General features: G+C 39.5%; 1 protein-coding gene across 3 annotated transcripts in view; it reads right to left on the bottom strand.

The window, feature by feature from the left end:
• The window catches only part of CREBBP (CREB binding lysine acetyltransferase), a 41,895-nt gene that overhangs the window by 15,930 nt on the left and 4,505 nt on the right, over nucleotides 1-21,460 (bottom strand). For 2 of the 3 annotated variants that reach the window (XM_081965571.1, XM_081965573.1), the window contains exons 3-18: nucleotides 15,008-15,184; nucleotides 13,921-14,170; nucleotides 12,752-12,865; nucleotides 10,474-10,713; nucleotides 9,800-9,872; nucleotides 9,375-9,524; nucleotides 8,887-9,004; nucleotides 7,803-7,995; nucleotides 6,840-6,893; nucleotides 6,136-6,260; nucleotides 5,630-5,818; nucleotides 4,975-5,391; nucleotides 4,035-4,214; nucleotides 3,731-3,905; nucleotides 3,121-3,239; nucleotides 999-1,238 (exon numbers count right to left, since the gene is read on the bottom strand). In XM_081965571.1, coding sequence (XP_081821697.1) covers nucleotides 999-1,238; nucleotides 3,121-3,239; nucleotides 3,731-3,905; nucleotides 4,035-4,214; nucleotides 4,975-5,391; nucleotides 5,630-5,818; nucleotides 6,136-6,260; nucleotides 6,840-6,893; nucleotides 7,803-7,995; nucleotides 8,887-9,004; nucleotides 9,375-9,524; nucleotides 9,800-9,872; nucleotides 10,474-10,713; nucleotides 12,752-12,865; nucleotides 13,921-14,170; nucleotides 15,008-15,184 — 2,814 coding nt within the window. The remainder of the gene's footprint in view (nucleotides 1-998; nucleotides 1,239-3,120; nucleotides 3,240-3,730; nucleotides 3,906-4,034; nucleotides 4,215-4,974; nucleotides 5,392-5,629; nucleotides 5,819-6,135; nucleotides 6,261-6,839; nucleotides 6,894-7,802; nucleotides 7,996-8,886; nucleotides 9,005-9,374; nucleotides 9,525-9,799; nucleotides 9,873-10,473; nucleotides 10,714-12,751; nucleotides 12,866-13,920; nucleotides 14,171-15,007; nucleotides 15,185-21,460) is intronic. The other variant, XM_081965572.1, reaches the window with a different exon arrangement.

Raw genomic sequence — 21,460 nt, 5'->3', positions numbered from 1 at the left:
CAAAAAAAAAAAAATGGTATAGAGACGAGTTTGCTATAGAACAGAACTCTCTATATATCAGGGGTGTCAAACTCAATTTCATTGAGGGCCGCATCAGGATTGTGTTTGACCTCGAGGGGGCTGGGGGGTGGGGCATGGCCAGGGGGTATGGCCAGTTCTATGTCACTCCTGTTGGGGGTGCCTGTGGTGGCTCTAGAGTTCTGCCTAGAGTTCTGCCAGGCTCCTGAGCTCCATTTTTGGCTGCCAGGGCCTCCTGCAACCCTCTGCACATGGCCCTCCCGAGCTCCATTTTCACTGGCAGAGGGTTACAGGAGGCAGTGGCAGCCGGAAATGGAGCTCGGGAGCCTGTTTTTCTGGCAGAAGCACTGCAGGCCGGTCCTTTATTGTTTCCAGGGCGGCCCTGGGGGCCTGATCTAAGTACCCCGTGGGCCAAATTTGGCCCCTGGGCCTTGAGTTTGACACCCCTGCCCTATATGCATAAATAATAATTACTGTCATGGGGTCACTCTGTTCACATAAGTGCAATCTGTAAAATTTAGAAACAAGCATGTAGTTCATTAAGATCATTAAAGAATTTTTATTGGTCAGCCAGAGGTACCCTATGATAAGATGGGCAACAAATAAAGTTGATAAATAAGCACAAGGTCAAATAAGAATGCAGAGGTTACTAAATATTACTAAAATATTATTAATATTATTAATCATTTATATTATAATAATATTATACGAAGAAGGAGTTGGATGCTATTTTAACCTCCTATTAATAGTTGGAATATTTGATGTTAAAATACATCAGATAAATAGGATATGAGCAAAACATCCTAAATACCTTAGTTAAGATTGCATATAAAATGCTTGGAAGACAGATTTTTATGGCATTAAAATACTTTAGTTTTATTTAAAACATTTTCACTTATATGTATAGCAACCACAGTTCCACAGGATTTGTTCCACAGTTAATAAACTTGTATTTATATATAGGATGAAACCAAACACACCTTGCGGCCACAACAGTATCCTAAAGACTGCATGACAGGATCAATTTCCTGTTCAAAGACCTCTGCAAGCTTAGTGCAAAATTTATAGACTCTTGATGTTTTGCGGTTGTAAAGCCAGGCATTATTGAACATTAGCCAGACATCATCCACATACTGCCACGGTTCTTGGTATTGCCCTGTATCCAACTTGCGTTTAATTGTAGAAAGGTCCATGGGGTTCTTCACAATGTCAAAGTAATCCTTTGAATGCAAAAACAAAAAGAAAGTAAAAAGATACATTAGGTCAGCCGAAGAACTGAAGAAGCTTCTTAGATGAGAAGCAAAACATCTTCAAGCAAGAACCAAAAAAGTCCAGTTGCCTTTTGAAAAAGCACCTTTGAGACAACCATGACCTGGATGACTGTGAATCTCAATAGACAGTTAGGTCAGCTTGGCAGCTAAAATCTTGTAACTGACTTCAAGATTTTATGGGCGGAATCTGAAGACAACTGTTCTTATTCCAATGGCTTCCAGCTTTTCAATGATATATGAAATACAAACTAGACAAAAATGCATGGCAGTTCTTGGAATGAGAAAGGCTCCATTACAGGAGAGAAAAGAGGAAAAAAGAGAAATGTTGGTCTTGTGTGCAAACTTCTTTTCCTGTTTTGATGGTGATAGAACTGGAGATGCGCCACTTTCTTCAGCAGAAAACAGGTGAAGTTGGAAACAGAGGGCAGCTGCTGGTAGAACTCCTGGAACCAGTCACTGCTACCGTGTTTCCCCGAAAATACGACCTACTCAGAAAGTAAGTCCTAACTTCATTTTTACACTTGAACCCAATATAAGCCCTATCCCCAAAATAAGCCCTAATTAAGACCCCAGGGTTTACAGGTAAAAATTAAGCTAGGGTGGGGATGTGTGTGTGTGTGTGTGTGTGTGTGTGTGTGTGTGTGTGTGTGTGTAGCTGCCCTACTACTTACCTTCGGATAGTTGCAGCCAGGCTTCACACACCTCAGCCCATTTCTTTTGCTGCAGCCAGCAAGGCTTTCCTGAAGGCCTCTGTAGCTTATACAGAGCTCCAGATCGATCCGGAACTGTTATTGGCTGACGATGCCTTTCCTGATCAGCTCTGTTATCGGCTGCAGAGGTCTTCAGGAGAGCCTTGCTGGCCTTGCACCAAGTGAGGTGAGTAAGTAGATGACATCCCCCCCTCCCCCAAATAAGACCTGGTGCCTTTTTTGGTGGCAAAAAATATAAGACAGGATCTTATTTTCGGGAAAACGTGGGTAGGTCATGTGAGCTATCTAATCTCAACCTAGGGGATCTGCAGTTTAACAGTCTGAATTGTAGGCTGGTCTGGCCAGATTGTGGTCCATGTTTGTAAAAAGAAGGAGCTGAGCTTATTAGTCAATCCATGCCTTTATTAAGCTTCCAGAGTTCTGAAAGATCCTTCTCTTGATTCCCCCGGGAATGATACTAAGGAGAGGAGGGGTTTTTCTCAGTTCCCATGCCAATTTCTGAGCTTGGAAAAGGGTATCCAAGCTACCTCAATAAGGACCCCCTCCCCTTTCTCATTTTTCTATCACCCATTAGATGTTTGAAGATGTTTCATTATCCAAAGTTTCATTACCCAATATTAAAATCTAATTAGGTAATAAAATGTCTGCAAGCAAACAACCAAATTCGAAAAGCACAAAGGAATGAGCAGTACTGTTGCACAGGAATTCGCCTACTTTCAAGAACATCTTTTTTTTTTTTTTACAGAGATCAAGATATGGGTCTGTTCTGGTTTTCACTGAGAGGAAAAGAGAAAGTAAAATAAATAATGCCAGAGTCTCTGCACTCTGCAGAGCCCTTTGACAGCTTTCTTGGTCTTCTGGATGTCAAGTTGTTACAAACCATGCGGTATGTCTACTACCATACACTCATCATAGCTCCCTACCAACTTTCAAATTTTTCTTAATATAAAATACAAAGATACAATACAAATTAATAGGAAAATAAAGGAAAAAGGGAAAGGGAAAGTGTAGGGCAAAGGGAAAAATGAAAAAGCATTGAAAAAGGAATCTGTTCTAATTAACGGATAGAAATATGCATGGCAAGAGGAAATCAGCTAATTTCCTTCTGTTTACTCACTCACCGGAATACCTAGAAGTTGAGGATCCACAGGCTGTCTGAAAGGTAATGATTCTGGATCCTGACGATACAAAGCTTCCAGGGTAGGCATGAGGGCCTGGCGCAATTCTTCAGGTTTAAAGACTGTTAAATAAAAACCTTATTATCCATCCATACCAACACTTCTACACTGCCCTAAATTTCCATAATTCAAGGCATTTTACCTAATAATTTATGCAATAAACCACAAGTTATTTCTACATTTCTCATGCAATTTTTTAGTCTTCAAAATTTCATTGAAGAAATTTAATTACAAAAAAAATGCAATAATCCCTGACCCCTTGCTCAGGGAGCTTTAGAAAGATAAAATAAAATATTGTTGGAGAAAGGATCAGTAACTGATAACTAAAGCTAAAAAAATACAATCCTACCCAAATACACCCCCCCCCCTCCCGAGATTAAGGACAAGCCACAGCTATCTATTAGTCCTGCTTCTCATTCTCCATGGTGCCTGGATGGCTGATCTTACTGGGAATAGAGTGATAATGCACGGAAGGCTTAGGCCTGCCTGCACAAGAGGCTTGACTGTTTTGCTGTCCAGAAAATATCCCAAAGTGATAGAGATGCAGACTTACTTTTTTTCCGTGACTGAGATGGTGATGTAGATTGCAATAGGGTGCCATTGCTGTTCCCATCTTCCTCCTCTTTTAGTTCTGATTTTTTTCCTTCTATCTCCATTGACTCTTGCTTGCCATCTACCCCATTAGTTTCTTCTTTGGTTCCTGCAGGTCCCGATATGTCCTCCTCCAACTAAAAAAGCAAAGGGCAAGTAGGGTATTTTTCTCCAGTGCAACCTACTAGATTACCCATTTTTTCAAGTAAGCAAGAGTAGGTCATGCCTTTTATTAATCTACTGATGATGATTTGGTTCTCAATTACCTCTGGTTTTGGCTCCAGCTGAGCCACAACATATTCTGAGTCAGCTTTTTCCATCATGACTTCTGGTTTATTTTCTTGCGTTTGTGTTTCCTGACCAAGTTGCTGGGCACTGACATCAGCACTGGCAACAGAAGCAGGTGTAGGTATCCTACTGTCTGTACTTGCTGCTGCTTGGGATAGCTGGAAAAAGAGGGAAGGAGGAAAGGAAGGAAGGAAGATATGAAAACCTGGCTTTACAGAATGGCACTGAATCTGCAACAGTAAACTGAGATGGCTGTCCATAAATATCTCTGTATGGTGAATCTGCTTTACCTACCCATCTTAGAATCCGCAATAGGAAGTTAACGTAAATCAGAGAGCCATCTGCCTTCCAACCTGTTTACTGTAAGCTGCCTAATAATATATTTGAAGGATTGTGGCAGAGTTTAAGAAGGGATTGCTCTGTGTACTGTACATGTGAAGCACTTGCAGAAGAGGAATTGTTTTGGTGTGCCATAAGAAAGCCACAACAATGCCCTTGGAAAACAACACACGCAGAAAGATCTGTATCTTGTAAATGTCCAATTTAGAGCTCTTAAGGAAATTTCAGAAATGGTAGATGATATAAAATGTAAAGGTGCAAGATGGAGCCACCTGCCAATTAATTCTAAAACATTTGTTGTGACCAATTAAAGGGATTCACCATTAAGCTCTTTATGGCAAACAATCAAAGATGGCAAGCAGCAACTAAATGTTGCCTGGAAAGAGTCACATTCTGTCAGCCCTTTGATGGCATTCGGGATGAAGTACAAACAGTCTACTTAAAAAAAAAATTAAACTGCTTGCTTTTGCCCAAGATCACAAGTTTGGATGGTGCTGCTTCACTTGCTGTTTGGTTTCTAAGGAGCTTCCAATTGAAAGACAGCAGAAAGCCCAGCCAGGGAAAAGATGAAACACTTACCGGAGTACTGGGCGCTTGGGTTGACAATGGTGGTGGCTGCGGCTGCAGGGGTTGTGGGGTGGGCACAGATGGAGGATGCACGGGTGTCTGAGGCTGAGGGGTGACCTGAGCTGGTGTTGCCAGTTGCCCTGAAGGGGTGCTTTGCATCTGCATGGCATTGGGAACTGAGCCAGCAGCTGAAGTGGGAGCTTGGCCTGACAAGGAGGCAGGGGTGGACGGCTGGGTAGACACAATTGACTGTGGTGGTGTAAGTCCTGGAGGGGTTTGGTGTGGAAGAGATGGCACTCCAGCCACTGTGGATAATGGAGGTGCGGCTTGATGAAGGGGTGACTGGCTCACTGGAGGGCACGAGAGCTGATTGTTTTGTGATCCCAGTAAGGTAACTGAATTAGGAACAGCACTTCCAGGAAGCTGACCCTGTTAGAAAAACCTACACTTAACAGGATATATAAAAATTCATCAAATTCTTGTGCACATACTGAGACACACAAATACATCATGTTTTCTTCTTGTGCAAACAACAGCCATTGTGCTATCCATTCCCCAGAACTAGAATTTAGTAAAAGACACCATATTTTGCAAACATGTACCCAAAAATTATCGAAACAAATTTGCCAGAAAAATCGAATAAATTTTGGTTTACTGCAAAACGTACCTGTACTACCCCAGCCTGTGCTGCTGGCTTCCCTAGGGCTGTACTGTTGACATTCAAAACTCCACTAGACGCAGAAAATTGATTCTGGGGCAGGAATTGGGTTTGGCTGGTAGGCTGACCCAAGAGGTTGCCAGAATGAGCTCCCATCACATTTTGAGACTGAGGCATTCGGGAAGGAGACAGAGCCATCTAGTAAACAAAACAATCTACTTATATTAGGATTCTGGATCACAGGTTTCAGAAGGCACAGATATTAACTACAACAGGAAGAATGGCTTTGCAGTGAAACACTGAACCAAACACAATGCTCTTTTAAATGGCTTACACTGAATATTTCCCAGGTTCTCTTGTGTAATATAGAGAGCTGGGTGAGATCAGAAAATATTGCAACAAAATGCCTTAACTGAAAATTCCAATGAGACAATACTAGAAAGGCTGCAAAGCAACCAATAGCTGACTTTCTGAAAGTATTCTAAAAACTGAAAGAAAAATAAAATAATACGAACCGTCGAAACAGAGCCCATGGAGTTCATCTGAACAGGGTGATTCAGTGGAGAAGCCGCACGAGGCCCGACTGATGCTGGGGGCATTTGGGCATTCCCTATGGACATGGAGTTAAACTGATTCACTCCTGCAAAATGTACCCCCAAAACAGCTCATTAGACACACAAAGTCCGAGCCCCGCTCAGACCTCAAACGGGCAGGAAAACCTGGCCCAGGTAAACAAGCAGGAAGAAACAACAAAGGACACTTTGAGAGAACACGTGGGAGCCCAACGGAAGTGGGAGTCCAATGGAATCCAATGATCATAAGTGGGATTCAACTGGATCTTTAGCAGTCAGGCTTCTGTCCTAGATATGGGAATGAAACCACTCACAGACGACTAACGGTGGGATGATACAGAACAGAAATTCCCCGTTTTAGGTAAAGCTACAATTGGCACAACTGAACTAACAATGCTGTGACGGTCTGCTTTTCCACCAGGAGCTGACGGACTGTTCAATTGCAATTCCTCAGCTGAACTCCCAAGTAAAATTTGGAGGTCTAGAGAATCCAGACCTTACTGTGAGATTATCAAGCAAATTGACTTGGGATAGAATGTTATTGGCATAGATAGCATAACTGGAGAGGTTAGGTAGAGTATCCTAGCTGAAAGCAAAATCCACAGCAGAGATGCTGAGTAAAAGAGGAATCAATGGAGGTCAAATACCTTGAGAGGCCTGCATACGGCCCAGAGGCACACTTGGCATGGATACAGGCCCATCTGTAAAAGAATAAATGAACGTTAAACTCTTGATAGAATTCTAAATTACGTTAGAATTATTTGAGGCAACATCTGTTTTAAAAATGATTAATTATTCATAAAACAGAACACTCTTTGGCATCTTAGCATGGCATCTTATGTGAGCCACCACAGTCCTAATCCTGCCCTTGTTACTTTATAAGTAACTCACAGCAGCAAGCATACATAATTTTTCTTCTTCCTCCTACTTTCCCCACCACAACAACCGTGTGAGGTGGGTTGGGTTGAGAAAGACTGGCCCAAAGTCACCCAGCCGGCTTTCATGCCAAAGGCGGGACTAGAACTCACCCTCTCCTGGTTTTTAGGCCAGCACCCTCACCATGAAACCAAACCTGCACACTACACCTGTTACACTTTAGGAGGGGCCATGATGGTAAATCTTGCTTCTCACACTACTAAGCAAACATCTAACAGAAGCTATAAGCAATGTGGGAACCTGGTCTAAACCTCTTCAGCCTCCACCTCAGATGAGGCCATGCGCTACCTACAATAATACCTGAAGGCAGCAACAGAGTGATGCATAAGAAAGTCAAGCAATCCATTTGGAAAGGAAGTGCTGAGAAGGCTCATCTTCATCTTTATGTTGGAAAAAGATCATATTGTCTGCTTAAAAAATTTATTCAGGGATGCTAGGGAGGCACAACATCAAGATTTCCTTTCCAAAAGAGGAGGTCCAGCAAATGTCATCTCTTCAGAATTTCAGAAAATGGTTATAAATCTACAGGCAAATTCAAATTTGATCCTGTTTCCCTGTGGTTTTAGAAATTTTCATTTTTTAAAACTTGCTAAGATGGGATTTTTTAATGCAAAAAGATAAAAAGGAGAAGTAGCAAGGTGTTTCTTGCTCTCTATTTTTAGTGAATCACTTACTGGGAGGTCTCACAGGCTGCGCTTGACCCACAGTTGCTGCCACCGCTGGAATGCCAGGAGGTTGAGACCCAGGAGCTTGTAAAGATGGCTGATTACCCAAGATTCCTTGTTTATGCAAACGAGACCTCCGTTTTTCTTCTAGCTCTTTTTGTATCTTATATATTTTCTCTGCTAATAAATGGTAATATTCATCCTGAAAAAAGAGAATTTTAGGATAAGGTGAGCACAGATTGAAGTTATAATCTGAATCCATTTTTGTACATGAATAGTGACCATTGGAAGCAGCCATCTCATGAAGCCGAGTACCTAAGCTGAAAAAATACTTCCTGAAATTTGACACAACAGTCTCTAGATGGAAGACAGGCAACATATCATCCTCCAGATGATGCTTGATATGATCACCTACGGCCTAAAATGGGGGATGATGGGAATTTAAATCTAACATATGGACAGCTTGAGCAAGCTGATGTAATACAGTTGATTTAACCAGTCAAAGCTCTTCTGGAAATGTGGTGCCCAGAAGTGTACATAGTACTTCAGGTAGGGTCTCAACAGCCCAAAGGGCTTTACGTGTCTGTGATGCAATGCTTTTGACAACGCAGATCATGAAAAGCCCCGATAAATTGCTGGCCAGATGTAATCTTCTCACACAGGTATGTAAGATAAAGAACCAAGCTTGGCTCCTTTTCCTGGCAACTTCCCCTGTTCTGGGATTTCCTGGCAGCCTCCTGTTCAAGGGCTAACAGAAATTGTATGTAGCTTTAGTTTCCTACAGTAACATAAAAACACGTAACATCCCAAGATTTCTTCACTTTAGAGAAGATGTTCTTGTAGATTCAGATGCTAGACTTAACCTAGAAGATGTTTCCTGTGAGAAAGAAACCTTTTAAGCACTCTTTCTAAGCACTGAAGCTTGAAGTTGTTACCTAACTATGGCAATCTTTTAAATCATTATACCACCTAGAAGAGCCCTGCAGTGGAAGCTCATGGACAAATGTACCTAACACAGATTTTTTTCAAAAACGTGGCATTATACAGCACTTGACATACATAATCAAACTATTTTTTCAGATCAATAACATACCCTACTGTTAGCTGATTCATACATATCGCCTTCAACTTTCCTAGCATAAGCCACCAGATTTTCCATCCGCCGATCTTTCAAAGCTGCTGGATCTGGAGTTGGAAAAATGGCCTGTACGCTGAAAGAAAGAAAAGATTTAATTCCCTTTAGAAACACTGCAAGAAAATAGCGTATAGTGGAAATACATTTAAAACTCCAGCTCTTAAGAAATTCAGTGAGAACTACTCTTCCTTCAGAATGATATGCAGCAACTGAAACCTTTGATGATGGCACTGATACAAAAGATGAAATTGGGAAGTAGAACAAATGTGTGAAACAGCCTCTTCCATGAAATACTTTTTCATACAGTGAAGAAATCAATGTTTACTGAAACTATCCAGTTTCTCATATTATATTCTCAAATCTAAGGAACGGCACTATACCGTAACATAATTAACAGACTAATCATATCCTATAGTGAGCTATGCCTTCACCTGGTTAATACTTACAGTTTGTGTACTAAGTGATTGCGCAGATCCTGAGTGACATGCTCATGCCAGGTCTTCCTTACCCCGGTACTTGAAGGTGGTGCAGCTGTTGGCATAGAGCCACTGAGATTTCCAACACTGCCAGAATTTGTGCCATCACTCATTAAGGGGCTAAAGAAAAGGCAGTTAGGGAACCTTTTGTAGATCTCTATTGTACTGAAATTTATTTCTGTATTTAAACATCCTTACTGATGATCAAAGTTAAGACATTATCAAAGAACTGATTATTACAGCAAACACTGAAATTGTATTGTAATTTTATCACTGAGCCCTCCCCTACCAGGGAGATATGAAATGTCCATGGAAAATAATGTTACCAAACCCTGTAATTTTTAAAAACAGAAGTAATGGTCAACTGTAAATGCTCAACAACAAGCCTTTCTTACTTTGCTGTCCCAAGTGGAGCCGGAAGAGACGTTTCTGAGATCATGCTAGCCTGCTGATTCATCTGATTAGTTCCTTTGGAATAAGATTGTATTATGTTAGTCATGGAACATTTTCAGACAGTTCTTATATTTACATTAACATAATTTATGGATGTACTGTAGGAAAACTCAACCAAGAAATACATTTCTCAAATAACAAAGTAAAACACATTTAAATACATGATTAAAAGTGAGATGCAAATGAAATAAAAGTTATAAGCAACATTACATGCGATGCAATCAGTGAAAATTAACATAGTTTCCACCAAGGTGCTAACTTGCCCTCCATCCTCAACCATCCACACTTTGCATGCCAATGATGCATACTGCCCTCCTTCCAGAGAATTGATTCCACTTCTTCTCTGAATCACACAAATTGAATATACAATACAGGGAAAACCCTTGAGAACTAAACAACTCCATTCTTTACCTATCACAAGTTTCTAAGTACTCCTAAACACAGAGAAAACTCATTCTGATGAAAGGAAAATGATGTATCCCACTTTACAGCCAAGGATATCCTTGCACTTATCAAGGATTCTTTGTCTTCTCTTCTTTTCCATTTTCCTGACCATATCAACTGAAAACAACATTCTCACTTTCTCTCTGCTGCTAGAAGGAGCTTCCTTGCTTACCCAGTGCACTGATAGTCCTCATTTGCTGGTGGGTTTGAGGTGGTGTAGGCTGTTGGCCTGGTACCTGTGGTTGCAACGGTGCCTGTGGTTGATTGCCGTAAGGTAAGCCAAGAGCAGCATAGGCTCGTTGCATGGAACTGGGGTCAATAGGGTTAGGATTAGTTAGGGAAGGAGTTAGGGGCTGTCCTGTTCCAGATGCCACAGAATTCTGGATTCCACCAGCTGGTGATCCAAGGAGAGCTAGGGGGAGGGGAAAAAGTACTGAATTATGCAATACATATACCACAAGCTAATGCACTAATGATAAAAAATTGAAACACTAGCTCATAACCCTACGGAGAGTCTCAGTCATGCAAGTCATGGTTGTCCCAAAGGTGCTTTTTCAAGAGGCAACTAGACTTGCCGGTTCTTCTTTGAAACTTTTCACTTCGCATCCAAGAAGCTTCTTCTGAAGAACCTTTGGGATAGCTCATAACTCAAACAGATTTTTCAATCTATGTTCTCTCATGAGACAAGTGAAACTAAGAGAACCATGACTGACTAAATATAAATTTTGGGCCTGGATGGAGATTCCAACCTGAGTTTCCCCAGTTCTACTATGGGGAAGCTTTTGAAGTTTCTACCACACATAGCAAGGTTTAGTTTGTGCTGAGCTCACTTCCAAGGTAGCTCCAGCATTTTTAAAGGGACCATTCAACCTATCAGCAAATTTACATTAGGGTTAGTTTGTAAATACTCAGAAGTACATACATTTCTTGATGAACGATACTCCCTTATTTTGATCTACAAGTGCATACAAAGGAATCATTGTAGGCGTTGTTTCACCTCAAGATCAAAATAACTTTCCCCCTCTTTAGAATAGCTCTAATTCTAATTCTATTGAAATGGAAGAATTTCAATAGCACCCTGAGAAATCTATTCAAAAATTGTAATTAGAGAACAGTCAGTCCTTAAGAAAAAACAATTATGTGAGATATATATATATCCCTACAAAATATACTTCAGAATCAATAATTTATCCCTCAAATCCTTAAATTGGCATTCTTTGTTTTACTTCTCTACAGTGCTCTGCCCAGATTCTATCACATTTAGTAATTGACTCTTCGGAAAGATTGGTTACCAGATCAATTGATTTATCTGATCTCCATAATAGCAAACAGAACAGAATATATAATTATGCTCATAATTATATACCATATTTTTCAGACTATAAAACACATCGGAGTATAAGACGCACCAAGATTTTGAAGAGGTAATTTTTTTAAAAAAGCTTTTGCCTTCCCTAGCCCCCAGAACCACTTTGCAGGCCTCCCAAACCCTCTGTGGGTCCATTTTTGCAAAAAAAAAAAAAAAAAAGGATGTGCGGGCCGGGGTTTTGGGAGGCCAAAAATGCTGTATTCAGTGTGTAAGACGCACCCAGATTTTCACCCTCTTTTTGGAGGGAAATAGGTGCGTTTTATACTCTGAAAAACACGGCATTTTAATTTTTTGGTTTTTATGTATTTATATATCAAATTTATAAACCATTCATCTTCCTCACAGAGTGATTCTAGGCAGTGCTAGGTTTGATGGTTTAGTGAATGATTTTGAAGAAAGTTTTGAAATCTGAATACATTTTTTAAAAATACTTTCAGATAATCACTTTTTATATTCAACAATAAGGCTCTCATGATTTTTCTAACTTGGAACCTACTGTGAAGTCCAATTCAGGGAACTGAGTCACAAAAAAAAATGGAATTTTACTTTATCGATATCGACTACAGTAACAGAATCTTGAAAACCTGACAGGATTTCTCTTTTCCTTCCTCTTATATTCAAAGGACTTCAAGTGTGCCAATTTTAGGTTGATTCCTCACCATTTCCTCTTTTTCAGGACTAAGCAGGTGTCTTTGTAATAGCTGCGAGATATTTTCTTCAAGGTTATCCCTATTCTTCTACGTTACGGGTGTCAAACTCGCCGCGTCACATTGCTGTCATGTGACATATTGAAATGTTTTTTTCCTTTGTGGAGCTGGGGTGGCCGTGGCCTGCACATTATGCATCCGGCCTGCAAGCTGCCAGTTTAACACCCCTGCTCTACATTTACCCTCGGAGGCTTTTTAGCAAACTATTTAAGATTAAATATCTTAATAACACTGTGGCTTTATATATTCTTAAGTCGATAATATCATTTTAAAGGAACAAGTTTCAGAGTAAAGCAGGAAATGGAGACAATGCACTTCTTTTGCATTTCTCTTTACTCCAATAGAAAAATTATTCAACTGAACAGGCTACTTACTTTGCTGGCTTCTCTTGTCACTAGCATTTTTCAATGGGAGACACACTGGGCAATCATGCCGTGTACAATTCTTCCAGTGGGATATGATCTGACGTGATGATGCACAATGTGCCACTATGGAAGAGAAACCAGAAACTAAACCTCTATAGCAGGGGTGTCAAACTCGTGTCGTCACGGTGGCATCACATGACATATTGGGACTTTTCTCCCCTTCGCTAAACTGGGCGGGGGTGGGGCCAGCATGTGACGCATCCGGCCCACAGCCCGCGAGTTTGACACCCCTGCTCTAGTCCCGAATAACCTTAATTCTAAGTTTGTTAAACCACACAGTAACATTTGCAAACCTTGGATCTATGAACAGGGAGCATCCACTAATTCCTACTATTTGCTATATTGCAACAGAGAATTCTCTGTGCTGATCATATACTGAGGGTATCACCTATTAAACAAAGGACCAGTAACTGGAATGACTGCATTGAAATACCATAAAGAAAGACATATTTTTCTAAAAAAGACCCATGCTGCAAAGCTCTCATTGCTCAAATGAGTTACTGTAATTTACAAGAAATGCAACCTTTTGAGGTTGCTTATTGGCTTTGACATGTTTGAAAAAAGATTAGCCTCACCAGTCAAAACTATCTTCCTTCAGGTTCCAAACATACAGAGGAAGCAGAAATGCCAGCAAAACATTAAACTTTAAAACTTTTAATAGGAGAACACTAGTTAGTCAAAAGCAGCCCAACGAAAATGGATTGGAAGTAGCTTTTTGCAGTCCCATACAAGACAACAAATGCCTGTATTTTTAACTACTGAAAATCAATGCAAATCCAATGAAGGTGAAAGCTGCAAACATGTATGAAAGCACATTTCTTTCTAGAAGATTCTGTCTCACCAAAGCAAGGAAAAAGAATTTACCCAGCCATTTTGATTTCAAGGGACTATACAACACCGTTAAGATGAGAACCAATGGTTTATATCAGTCTCCAGATATGCTCAATTACCAATGGCTGTGCTGGCTGAGAATCATAGGTGTTGCATTTCAACTTCTCAGATCACCAGGTTGGGCATTTGTTCAATTTCTATCTCCTAGTAGTAATTGTATAAAACCATAGGAAGGAACTGCGTTATACCAAAGCTAGGGAGCAACACACCACAGGCTTGGCTCTTACCTTGACAGGCCTTTCCCGCTTGACAATGCGTCATGTGATTCAGGACATTTTTCATAGTTCGGCAGTGGGGAAGAGCACATGTCCGCACTTCTCCATTGGCTTGTTCTCGCCTCTGACACTTATGAGCATGAAGTAGCAGAACCAACTGTTGCTGAATCAATTTGCGTTTCTCAGGGTCCGCTGTTGGCCCTGTTGCCATAGTCTGTGTAGATACAATTCCCACTTGCTGTACCTGGGTTTGCATCTGAGACTTCAAACAAAAAATGCATTACATTAAGCTTTATATGTGACGGACCGCATACACATTTAATAAATATATTGGTTTGACTACCATCTTAAATCTATTTAGAGTGATAAACTACCTCTTCAGTGTCCATAGGCCATTCAATTCTTAACTTTAGCACAATATTGCAGCTTACATAATAATACACACAGTAGATTGTTTGGGAGTAAAAGACCCAGGACTAAAAAAATAGTGCCACAGTCAAAATATTTTACAAGCCACAAATCTATTTTTCTCTAATGAAAAGTCATTAAAAATACAAGTAATTGAATTACATGAACATTACACGAGCCTTCACATACTGAATGGAAATCAGTTCAACTTAGTGCAGCTGCAGGGGTCTGTACTTCACGGTTACATGAGAACAACATACATTCTAAAGCGATCTGCCTCTATCTAAAAGCTGCTCCAGTGTTTGCTGATTTTTTTCTCTCTGCACACTTTGAGAAATCTTTAGCATAACCAAATAAATCTCCCACAGGAAAAGATTCCTTATTAGCTCCCTCAACTTCACCAAGGTTGCTAATAAATGTGTCCGTTATTTGAAACAGCTCCTAAAAATCTACTAAAATGCTAAAGGCACAAGAAAGTTCATTCCAGAGTTCCTAACAGGTAACTTCAGAAAATCTTATCACTTACTTCAGTTCCAAATTATTTAGAATGCAATTTTCTGCATATCTCTTGCTGTTATTCTCACGGAATACTATGATAGTTTTTTTTTTTTACCATCTTCCCCTTGTAGTATTGACAAAAAAAAAACCTAAGTACCGTAGCAAAGCTCCAAATGAGTTACAAGCAACTCACCATATTTGGCACACCGGTAACTGAAACACTCTTGATATCTGAAGGAAAGGGAGACAGGTTATTTGCTATGCCTTGTTTATTTGGTAGTGGTGGGTTGACTCCTGTTGCTCCCATTTGCTGCCCTCCAGGTTGACTAAATGGCTGCCCAAAGGGACCTGGGTTACTCGCCATTCCCATCTGGAATGAAAGCAAAATTAATGTTAGCATCCTGCATTCCCTTAAGTGAAGGTACAGACTGAAAGGAATAATATATAATTTTCCAAGCCCAAAATGTAGCTTGCTTGAATTAATGGTACAGGTAGTCCTTTTTAGTGACCTAACTGGGGCCAGCAACTCCAATATTAAGCAAAGCAGTTGTTAAGTGAAACCGTGGCTGTACTTACAATCTTCGTTCAGCTTGTTTTTGCTTTGCAGACGTGAGAAGGCCATAAATATGAGAATTGGTTACAAAGTTACTTTTTCATCACTGTTGTAACCGCAAATGATTATTATTTGAGACAGTTGCTAAACAAGGACTTCCTATATACCTAAAGCTTAACAGTTAAGACTATTATAATTATGTACATGGTTTTGTCGTCATGATCCACACAAAGTCATGATTTTCAAGTATTACTTTTGAAGGAACACTGCACCTTTTATAACAAGAAAAAAATCATCCCTGGAATGGGAATAAGCATGTTTCACATGAAGAGGAAATTACTTGCCGTTCATTTTTTAAAATCTTATTTATAATATTTCAACATAAAGATGCACAAGAATAAAAATGCAATAGTTTTAGCTGAAAGGCTTAAGTACAAAATAAATCAAAGCGCCTTCTTCTGACTAACATTGCTGCCACTCGATAGATATGTAACCTGCTCTGCTGTGATTTTTTTTTTGATGGCCACATTAACTTTAAAGCATTGTAAATAACAAATCGAGACTCTGTGACCCTCCGGAGGCTTTGGAACAAGAGGTCCCAGCATTCATGATCCACGATTATGTTAGTCGGGACTGATGAAAGTTGGCATTTAACAGAGGAACTACAAAATAAGCTTAAAAGATCCCTTGTGTAAGGTATGCATTTTCTACCTGCAATAATATTTTTCATCTTGCTTACTGATTATTAATATAGAAATTACTAATATCCAAGCGTAATTTTGCAAAGATGTTGAAAAGAAAATGGTTGCTAGATCTCAAAGTCAATTTAAAAAAAACTGAAGGTAAATCAATGGACAAGATTTTAAAAAATCAAACACAATTATTTGAAATGTTAATTATTAAAGAACAATTAAGCCAAAAAAACCCCTACAAATTAGTTAATAGCCAAGTAATTTGCTACTAGAATATAAATGACAAACTAGATGATTAAAGCATTCAAATCCTGAAGCCTATTTTATATGACCAACGTGTCTTAATTTTGTAATCCTCAAACCATACCCTAATACTTTCTAGCCAACCATTAACTATTAAAATCTTTGCAAATTATTTGGATCCAAAGAATAGATGATGCGCCTTAGAAAATAACATTATACAACATCTTGGTCTGCATAATAGAGATGTAAAAATGCATGTTGCAGATCCATTAAATACAGAGCCCTTCTACTTTCTCTCCTTCCCTTCTGAAGAAGACCAGTACCCAATCGTTCAACGGTGGGATAAGCAGCACGAGAAAAATGAAATAACTTCCCAATTTCTTTCCAGAAAGATAGCAATGAAATAAATTCCTTAATTTATCACGGAAATTGGTCTATCGAGGACCAATCGTCTTAAGGGCTTTAAGCCAGCATTGTTCTGAATACCAGTTTCTACAGAGTAACCAAAGAAGTGGGTTAGGGTTGTGTCTGTGTCACTTGCTTGTGGATTATTTTCAGAATCAGAGCAGCCCTCTCAATTGGCTTTTCGGTTCTCCAGAAATTTCTGAAATGTGTTTTTATATTAATTTATTTCAAACATTTATATATCTCTCTATAGTCCATGGTTGAAAACTGCAAATAAAACCCTTATTATGCAAATGAAAAACAAGAGAGCAAAGCAACCATATCAGTTAAAAGCAGTGAATCAAAACAGTAATGCTTAAGTCATGCTTCTCAGGAAATCTAAAAAAAAATGTCATAGAAACAAAAGTACTAAATGCACCATGGTAGAAATATAGAAATCTAATAATATTCAATAAGTATTTGTTTGGCATTGAAAAAGATAACGAGCCAAACACTGGACAGTTCTGGGGATGGAATTCTGTAAGCAGCAGGCTAGCCCTCAAGAGTTTCGCTCCTAAGCAGGCCCCGGGCCACACTTCAGAAGCGGACTTCAGAAAGACCAAACAATAATGACATAAGTCTAGATAGAAAGAAACCATTCTTCTGGTGCTGCAATTTAAGCAGCGAAGGGCTTTCAAAATCAATATTGGAAGTTTGAACAAGCTTTAGTTAGTTTGAAATCAAAATGAAGAGTCACCAAAGTTAACACCCCACATCAGTCTAAAATCGTTCAAGTGCCCAGTTCAAATCAGTAACCTGACAACGTAATATTTTGTGTCCTCTAGACTTTTTAGACTTAAAAATTGAGGTAATCAATTGGCATATAAACACCCATTAAAAGCCATCTTAGAAGACCGTACTCAGTGTTGGGCCCTGAAGACAACAAAGCACCAAGTTGGTGTGGGGATTGGGGGGAAAATCCTACAAGAAATGGTTCAACGAACAGAGTTTAAGTATTCTGCTGAACAGAAGACTGAAAAAGATAGGACGGCAGTCTTCAGACATATAAAACATATAATACAGGGTGGAGCGGATTTGTTCTCTGTTACTCCAACAGGCAGGACCAGAACGAATGGGTTGAAAACACAGGGAGGTAATTCAAATTAGATATTAGGAAGAATTCCTGAGAAGAGTAGAAGTCACCTTGCAAATGGGTACATTTCCCTTCACCGGAGGTCTTCAAACAGAGGCTGGATAATAGTAATCAGTGTGAAAATCTTAAGTCTACCCTTCATTGAAACTAGATGGTCAAACTAGATGGCCTCTGAAATACTTTCATACTTTACTATTCTGTATCTATAGTAATAAAATGATGGCCTTTCACTGAGCTTAATACATTTTATCTACAGGCTGTCAGGGGACAAGTGTCTTTAGTTCCTTCCACAATTAAGTTTTAATTGAATATTTTATTTGCACTGCACAAGTTGATTTATTCAAAGAATTGTTGATGAGCTTAAAGTCTCTTTCATCAGTTGTGACATTAAACTTAGACACGATATTGTGTATCCATTTTCTTGTTCAAAGAAAATAGTGAATCTGACAAGGAGATGACGTCTACAGAACCACATCACAGCTCCATCCAGAGCATCTCGAGGCCTCAGAGTATCATCCGTGCCCCAAACTCCATTTTTGCAGTAACTGGAACCATCTCTGAATGCAGCTACTGAAAGCTAATGGCATAAAAGTCTCAATGTGGTAACCTCCCCTCTCCAAAAATCCTGGCTCTGCTTGCTTTGCATTGTTAATCTATCCACTATACTCCCATCTACACATTAAAAGAATACTAAGCGTAATCTATAACCAACAAAATATTGCTCGGCCCACTCTACTGTAGGAAGTTATCACCTAGCCCTCTCCCAGAAAAATGAAATATCCTAGGAAATATTGAAAAGGCAGAATATTATATTTTCCTGGATGTGAAAAAAGGGAGAAACACATTTTAAACACAGGGTGGATTCCTACAGCTTCCAGCCCATCCTCACTTTGTCAATGGGCCATTAAGAAGGCCAAGCTAGTCCACTTTACATAATAAAGAGTTCAGCTCCAGGGGGATGAGTGTAGAGTTCTGGCAGTGACAATGAAGGCATGATAATATAAGCCTTTACTCAACTGACCACATGGCATCTGAACTCAATCAAACCTGGATTCAAAACTCAGCAGCCTAGAGGGTTGCCCTTGCATGGGCCCATGTGAGTCTGACAGCCAATCAGAATACATTTCTTACACAGGAACAGGAAACAGAAAGGTGGGGCAGAACAGATTATAAAAAGCCTAGCAAGCCCCTCCATCTTCCCTTCTCTGCCCTTCTCTTCTTCTCCACCAACATTGAAGCATGTGATCACCTTTTCTGTTCAGGGCTCAAGCCATGTGGTCCTGTCCACCATTAAACCATCTTTCCAAGCAGCCTCCATGTCTCCAGTGTCTTTTTCCCCACTTGGAGCCGAACTCAGAAGGACATTTCTTTCAACACTACCATTCCATCATCTCTTCTTTAACTCTAAAATTTCTTCAGAGGCATCGGTCATATTAAACGATTGGCATATGCTACTTTCCAGAACTACCTTCAGTGTAACAGACCAAAACTCCACATTCACCAGTTCACTTGTATTCCTTTCCTACCTCTTAATATCCTTTCCTTTGTAGGAGAGAATAACAACATCATTGCAATCTTTCCCAATCCTAACCCATAATGTAACCTTCACACCTATACTGAAATCAGACAGACATTTCATAGACAAATCACAATGCACGTTAACATTTCTCCAATTAAACCATCTATACCGGCAGTGGTTATTTTTCTTCAACATTCACACAACATTCATGACTTTTTTGTTATATTTTTCTTGTATCTTACATTTGTAGCATTTAAGATGCACTGCCTTGCCAGTCTTATTGGAGCATTACAAAACTATAGTCTTCAATGGCTTTGTAGAGATGCAGCGGAGTCCTTGAGCTACATGTTCTTTCACTGCTCTCTAGACAGAGAGAATCCGGAAACATTTTTACTGATCCCATTTTAAAGAACAGATTTTGACAAGGACCAGTTTCCATTTGTACCTCCTGTGTGTTTGGATAGATCTTTCAAGATTGTCCAATCCTGTGTTTCCACCTCTCCCGGAAAATTTATATTGATTTTTTTCTTGTTAGTTTTTAATGTATCTTAATTTTTCAGTTTAATTCTGACTGCTGGCCATAAAATAGTAACAATAATAGCAGCATTTGTGACAATTCCAGTTTTTACTGTCAAGCCCCTAAAATATTCTTTCTGCTGTTCCTTCACCACAGCTTTATCCTAAATAATTTCATCATTTTTATTTTTAATTCCACTCTGCTGGCTCTTCTTCACCCACTTCCAAAACAACTATTTGCTTCCATCAAAATCATTCTGCTTTGTCTAGCCCTTTTAATCTTAACTATTCCATTTTCTCTTTAACCACATTTTGCAATTATTTTTTCTATATAATAAACATTATACAATATCTCTCTCTCTTTTTTGTAGCATTCTCTTATATGCATTTTCTAAATCACAGCTTATTTTATTTCATGATTTCACCAAGCTGCCTTTTTCAAATATTCCACCAAATATCCCACCAGCATAATTCCACCTTTTTTTGCATTCTTTAATATAATTTATTTTACTATGTCCCAAGAAGCTCATGCATTTAATTTCCTTAATTTTCTGTTTCTTCTCTCAGGAGATTCAACTAACATTTATTCATACAGGATTTTAATTTATCTTCTGGCAGTCATTCCACTTAACCAACAAAAAACGTCTGTCTTTTATTCAGAACCTATAATTATGCTTCTTTGCTTCACTAATATCTCAATTCTTATCATAAACACTGACCTATATATATTTAGTTTTATATTTATTCCTTGGCTGTGTATTCATTTCAACACTTACACATAAAACACATGTTTGACACAGACCTCTGTAATAAAGTATTGCATTTATTGGACTTCATAATCTTACGTCCAATAATCTGTTGACAATGATGTTAAGATTTACTATATCATCCTTTTCCTGGATGCCCGCAAACTAAAGCACCCCTCTAAACTCTGCTTGGACGTACACTTCTGAATGCCATTTTGTCTCTCAGCTATAATGACACGATTCCCAGAAATTGTTGAAGGAATTGCTATAACTTTCAGTGGAATATTGACAGAATCTGCAGAATCCTAGCCAGTCAGCTACCTAGACTATCAAGCTTCTATATATTCAACTTAATTGCCTTTCTTGACACGGCAGCAGTGGTGGGATACGACTGGTACGCCCGTTCCGTTCCGGTGATCCGGAGGGCCCACACACCCGCCTGCTCTCCTAACCGCTATTTGGGACGATTGGGGCTTTCGTGCATGAAGTGTACGGCGCCTGCGTGACGCTCCGCCAAGCAGCTGGAGCGTTGCAGGTGGTAAATACGCACGCGTGCACTGTGCACGTGCTGCGCGCATTCACGTGGTGGACGCCGGGCCCCGTTGCAACGTACCGGTTGCAACCGGATCCGGAACCCACCACTGCATGGCAGTATCAGTAACACTTTGAAAATAATACCAGAAGTCAATATAGATTTGTGGAAAATGAATTTTGTCCAAATATCTTGATTTCATTTTTAAAAGCAGACTTAATAGACCCTAGTGATACTGTAAACATAATATATCTTGATTTTGGTACACTAAATCATAAACAGATCTTCATCAAACTGAAATTGAGAAG

Source organism: Natrix helvetica, assembly GCF_964273705.1.
Source record: "Natrix helvetica genome assembly, chromosome: 13".
Taxonomy (NCBI): Eukaryota; Metazoa; Chordata; class Lepidosauria; order Squamata; family Natricidae; genus Natrix; species Natrix helvetica.
This window is presented reverse-complemented; position numbering and strand designations above follow the sequence as displayed.